The sequence below is a fragment of the Silene latifolia genome, chromosome 6 (genome assembly GCF_048544455.1).
Source record: "Silene latifolia isolate original U9 population chromosome 6, ASM4854445v1, whole genome shotgun sequence".
NCBI lineage: Eukaryota > Viridiplantae > Streptophyta > Magnoliopsida > Caryophyllales > Caryophyllaceae > Silene > Silene latifolia.
The window spans coordinates 22,734,804-22,741,555 of record NC_133531.1 but is presented as its reverse complement, the minus strand read 5'-3'; the positions used below and the strand labels follow the sequence as shown (position 1 = coordinate 22,741,555).

Sequence of the window (6,752 nt, the reverse complement as noted above, 5' to 3'; positions counted from 1 at the left end):
ATTCGAACCTGGGACCTATTGTCCACACTACTTCCGTCTTAACCACTACACTAAGACATCTTCGGTAGGTTTGATGAATATATATCACGTATAAATAGTAGAATTGTCCCACATAAGAAAAAAAATCAAAGTTTGGTGAATATATTACTTATAAATAGTAGAATTGTCCTACATCGAAAGATTAGTATAAGGTGGGGTGATTATATGATTATAAATATGAGTTAACTCATGTATATATTAATCTTTTATTTTTTTTAAAGAGATATTTTAATAATATGTAAACAAATCATAAAACATAGAATGTAAACATTAAACCCTTATAACGTTTTTTTTCTTTTTGCATTATTTATAAGTTAATTATCCCGTTGCAACGCACGGACATTCAAACTAGTTACCAATATACTCCACGGTTGCAAACGAAAATAAAATTGAAGTGAAATTGCGAGTTTACTTTGCCCTTTACTAATACAAAGCGTCTTGCTTGTGACTGGCTAATCCCGTCATAAGCTGAAGACCTCTCACAAAAAGAGAGAGGATAAGGTGGGGCATGCCCCATGTGCTTCCCCACTCACCTCTCATGGGTATTTTGTGAGAGGAAATGGTATCCGTCACAAGCTTGTGGCGGATATCGCCGTCTTCAATGAGATTTTGTGTTACTAATATGAGGCTTATTTGAGATTTGAGAAGCTACCAGTAGCACCAACACTTGCACGGGAGTTGAGGCAAGAAAAATCAGATTAATAACTACGCAAGCAAGAAAAAATAAAAAGAGTGTTCTAGAGAAAGAAACAAACCAATTCCGTAATTCCCCCAAAACCCCAAAATCAAAGATTACGATTTCAGCATCAAACGAGCTCGGATTGCCGCCGAATTTTGGGAAGTCGGTTCATATATCACAGGGTAAGTTTCTGCTAAGTTTCGTTGATTTAGCTATTCTTTTTGGGTTGTTTATTTCCCAATTCCCATAGTATTACCGTCAATTTCATGTTGCAATTGCATTCCATTAATATCCCATCTTGCGACATGATATACCGACTTAATTTATCGTTTAATTCGATTCTTGTATATACCCGTTTTACAACAAACTTTTTGGTGAATAAAATAAGAGAGTCCCCTAACAGAACAACAATAAAATTTTATCTAAATTTTTATTTATATACGGAGTACTTATTTATTTATATAAAAGATTGATTTATTGATTACAGAGTAAAAGACTTATCCCTATAGAGGAAAACGCTGTTTTAACTATGCCCGCCGAAAGCGAAAAGAGCTCGAAGAAGGCGAAATCATCATCATCAAACATACGCCATAGTTCCAAGTACTTACCCCTTGATGTGTGGGCAAGTATTATCGTCAATTTACCAGTAAAAACCCTGTTGAGATTCAGGTGCGTCTGTAAATCTTGGTGCTCCATTATTGATCACCCTGACTTTGCTTACACGAATCTTAAACTGCGGAAAATTGATTCGAAGAAAAGTAAAATAATTGCCCTTGAAGGATTTGGATACCAAGGTGGAGTACTCTACCAAGGTGCAAGAAGATGCTTGTTGACAGTTCGTCAGGGCGACACTCTTCGAAAAACTGCTCATATTTTCGAGAGTTCTGACAGATACTATCTAGTAGGGAGATGTAATGAATTGTTGTTATTGAAACGGTTTGTTTATCCAGGCGATTTCAACCCTGGTTATGAAAAAGAAATGAGACTGTGGAACCCTTCTATTCGCAAATCGTTGTTAATTCCCCCTTGCCCGCTTGTCAATGCTATCTACCTACTTGGGTTTGCTCCTTGCAGTAAGGATTATAAAATCATTGCGATTGATAATAATATTAATCGTCCAAAGAATTACTCGTATATTGCAGTTTATACCCTCAGCAATCAACAATGGTGTGTTAGAAATAATAATGACCCTCAGCGGATTTATGTCCCACCGACTGCTTTCTATTTCCAAGGGGCTGCACATTGGTTCGGAAAGGATCCACTTGTGGAGAACCAACATCAGAATGAACTAACTCATCTTGTTTCTTTTAACTTTGATTTGGAAAAATTCACGTTTTTGAAAATTCCAAGGGATTCGAAGGGAACTGATATCACGAGGTTTTTGTTTATTCTTGGGGAATCGCTGGCAATTTTTAGCGTTACTCAAGAAAGATCAAGAATATGGGTGCTGGAGCAGGGGAGGAGCGGAAAGGGGGTATGGACTGAATGGTTTTCAGGACGTTCTAATGGTGATACTTATTATTTATTCAGTAACTCTTGGTCATATTCGCCACTCTTTTATGAAACTGATGGAGAAAGGTATTTTATTATTGGGAAGAAGTCTTATAATATTGATAGTGGACGAGGGAAAGAGCTCGGAAAATCTATGAGCGGTTATTTGGATTTGAGAATGTATATGGAGAGCTTGGTATTGTGGAAAGGATACGGAGCTGAGGATATGGCTTCTTTCCCATGAATAAGACTATTACTACTCGTATCACAATTATGGATGGTTATGGGAAGACCGTGTACTGGTAATTCGCAGACGATGAATACATGAATCGCTACTCGTCTGTTCTTTTAGCTTTGATTAATTAGCCAGAATAACTATTAGTTCAAGTTATAGTTGCTGTTGTTTAATGTTTTAATTCATTATAGCTGAGGATAATGTTGTTTCTTTTTTTCCTGGAAACTTTGATATTTTAATTCCTCTGACCAACTTTGATTGTCACTCGAGTGACCTAACGAACAGGATGAGCAGTATGAATATTTGATGTTACCTACTCACATCATCCACACGGTTATGGCATACTCGGGGCGACTAATGCTCTATGCAACCACGAGCATGGGAACCGGGCCTCCGGTCTTGGTCACCAAATTTACAAGCACACTTGTGCATACATTTGAATTTACAAGCTTTAGTATAGTCACAATCTACAATGTGAATAGTCAAGATATGCATATGTATTATAAGTATTTCCATACTTCAAAAGTTACATCATCCTAATTTCATAGTTAATTAAGATTCCCTTGCCTGTTTTTTTTATGTAGACCATACGATTTAATCCGGATTCGAGTCGGGTAGGACCATTAGGGAGGTAAAACTCTCCCTCATGAGTTTTAACACTGCTGCATTCCCAAGGCTCGAACACGAGATCTCTGATTAAGTGAACAACCCTTTGTCAATTAATCTAAGTGCTCACGGGTCGATTCCCTTACCTGTTAAGCAACACTTAAACAGTGAGATAATAAAGGGTTAAAAACCACGCCAAAACAAACAAAATTATTAGCAGCTAGTCTTCTCCGTCTTGATATTAAAACGGGTTATATATCACCCCTCATGGGTATATAGGACAAACATGGATATTTTCGGCCGGTTTTAAGCTTAAGAGGGATAGTTTCGTACTTTCGTCTTATACAATAATTCCTCTTAGAAGAAGTAAATAAATGACCAGGACAGCCCGATAGACGCAGTACATTCTTCGCTTGATATAGAGAAAGGTAATAATTAGTTATTTTCTTAGTAGGGTAATAATAATAATTAGATTCTTACCTTCCCTTTGAGGATTAAATCAACACATAATAGGGAGATGATATGAGTTGGTTTTAGTAACACGCAATGTTCGTCATAGGAACACTGGCTATCAAAAAGTAATGATATTATGTAACCCTTCTATTAGAGAATCACTGTTAATTCCACCTTGCCCAATTGGCGATTTTATGTATGTATTAGGATTTGCCCCTCGCAGTAAGGACTATAAAATCATCGCAATATCAGTCGGACAAAACCAGGACGAAGAGCCTACAAGGACGAGTGTCGCAGTATATACACTCAGTGACCAACAATGGAGGATAAGAAATAATGTCGTGGATATCAGCTGTTGGGAGATTAAAAGCCGCGTGCCAAAAGCGTTTTACTTTCAAGGAGCTGCACATTGGTTTGGAAACACAAACACTCATCTTGTTTCCCTTGACTCTGTTGGTGATTTAAGAGTAATTACCGGTTTCATTTTGCGTAATTAAGGTTGGTTCGTTAGTGGGTAATTTCTGAATAATAAATTGCAAGTTCGGGAAAATACGGAGAGTATACTTGCATAATTATTTACGGAATTACGGTTTAGCATTCGGACGAATGACTATGACGAATTACTTTGGAATTAATTAAATTTCGCGGGATACGGAACTTAGTTCCGTGTCTAATCTGAAAAGATAATTAATTAATTTCAAGAGAAATCAATTCAACGTATTCCTGGTTTTGAAGAGTTGCAACTCTTCATAATAACTCCCCTCCTTTCCCTGTTTTCCTCTCTATATAAACAAAGAGGAAGAGAAGAAACAGACACAGAAAATTCTTCAACATCAACAAACGTTTAACAAACTACACACAATATTTCTATATTACGTCTCTGATCTTTGAGTGCCAAAGACAGAGGGGACCGTCTTATCTCAGTAGAAAAATTCGGTATAACCCAGGCACAAGAATAAGGGTCGAATTATTCTATTAGGAAAGCAAGAGTCGATTCGGTCTGGTTTTGTTTGTCAAATTTATTGTTCGTAATAATCAATCACATAACAGACTCAGTGACCAACAATGGAGATTTTTGTTTCTTCTTGGCAAGTCGCTAGCGATTTTCAGCATTTCTAAAGAACGGTCAGGAATATGGATGCTGGAGCAGGGGCAGGAGCAGGGGAAGGGGCGGGTAAAAGGGGGTATGGACTAAATGGTTTTCAGGACAATCGAATTGTGATGCTTTTCATTTATTCAATAATCCTCGGCGGCCATGTTCAAATGTAATCTATTATGAAAGTGATGATGGAAGATGTTTAATTTTGGGGAATAGGTCGTATAATATTGTTACATGCCAAGTCAAGGAATTCGAAAAATCTCTAGACAAGTTATTTTATTTGGGAACGTATATGGAGAGTTTGGTGTTTGATTAGCCAAAATAACTACTCCCTATGTTTGAGTGAATTGTTTACAATTGTTTTAGTTTGTGACAAATTGTTGGAATAATTTGGTCCCTCCAAGTGGGGGCCATATACATTAACTAATAAAAGGAGAATTGGGATTGTTGGTAGGAGTAGTGCGCATAGTAGGTGTAAAAGGAAAAGTGGGATTATTGAAATGAGTAGTGCGCGTAGTAGGTGCATATGGAGTACTATAAATAAGCAAGCATGCAGGAGCATTTTATTCATTCCACATCCACAACAATCCCATAAAAAGCCAGTGAGTAAGCAATAATCTACTTACTGAGGAAAATACAGAGAGTTTGAGAGTTAGTGTGGTACTGCTCAAATAATCCTGTCAGTACGGTATCCAGTCGGAAAGGCGTAAAATCTCCGACTGAGTCCCACACATTTAGAATATTATTTCTGAGGGTCCGAGTGTTTATCCGGGTAGTCAGAATAATATTTGTAATCTCCTAGTGGGTACTAGGAAAGGCATTGTGTTCCCATTATTTTGCTTATAGTGGAGATATTAAGCGGCCTAAGGGTCCCGTGGTTTTTACCCTTATTCAAAGGGGTTTTCCACGTAGAAAATCGGTATTCATATTCTCTATTTTGTTGACGTATTTATTATCGTCTTGTCCATTTTATAATTACACTCCCGCAAGAGGGTAATAGGTCCACGCTTCCGCTCAATATTTACGCCTGTTACCCAACAGAGTGGTATCAGAGCTCTGGTAGCTCTCGGTATACTTTGTGTAATTTATAAAAATGGAGGATACCGTCACAATTGGTGGCATGATAAAATTAACGGCGACCAATTATCCAATATGGAAGCCAAGAATGGAGGATATTCTTTATTGTAAAGACATGTACCATGTCGTCGCATCTTCGACGAAACCCGTTGATAAAACGGAAGATGCGTGGAATACAATAAATCGAAAGGTTGTCGGATTGATCCGTCAATTTATCGATCAGAGTGTTTTTCAGCATGTAGCCAGTGACACAGTGGCTAATACACTCTGGAATAGATTGGAGTCCATGTACGAACGCAAGACGGCTCTCAACAAAGCCTCTCTAGTTAGACGACTAGTGAGACAGGAGTACAAAGACGGTCGTAGCATGGTGGAGCACCTCAATGACTACCAGGGCTTGTTAAACCAGATAACAAGCATGAAGATAAGTCTCGCAGATGAGGTTCAGGCACTCTTACTTCTCAGCTCCCTCCCGGACAGCTGGGAAACGCTCGTAGTGTCTTTAAGCAACTCCGTTCCAGAAGGAAACCTCACAATGACAATTGTGAAAGATAGCTTGCTTAATGAAGAAGCTAGAAGAAAAGAATTTGGTACTTCCAACTCTGTGGAAGTCCATGTTGCAGAAACCTCTCGTGGAAGAGGTAAAAGCAAAGGGTCGCAAAAACGCGATCAATCCAGGGGGAGATCGAAGGCCAGAAAAGAAGTTACCTGCTACTATTGCGAGAAGCCGGGCCACAAGCAAAATGAATGTCGGTTAAGGAAACGTGATCTAGCGAAAGGAAAATATCGCAACAATGATCACGAAAGCCAAGGTGAAACCAGTGCCGTAGCTGTCAGTGATGATGTATTTTTCATAGGTGACGATGGTTACCTAAATGTGGCATGTGAGGATAGTATGTGGGTTGTTGACTCTGGCGCGTCATACCACATCACCTCAAATGTCGACTTCTTCTCTTCTTATACTGTCGGAAACTACGGTAGTGTAAGAATGGGAAATGATGGTTCCTCCAAAATCATTGGTATTGGAGATGTCTGTTTGCAAACCAACACTGGGCATAAGTTGGTACTGAAGA

At 38.5% G+C, this 6,752-nt stretch overlaps 1 protein-coding gene across 1 annotated transcript; it reads left to right on the top strand.

The window, feature by feature from the left end:
- Positions 1 to 1,247: 1,247 nt before the first annotated feature.
- On the top strand, positions 1,248 to 2,453 carry LOC141587766 (F-box only protein 8-like). The gene has a single exon (XM_074409235.1). It carries the CDS (start codon positions 1,248 to 1,250, stop codon positions 2,451 to 2,453), a length of 1,206 nt encoding a protein of 401 aa, XP_074265336.1.
- Positions 2,454 to 6,752: the final 4,299 nt, after the last annotated feature.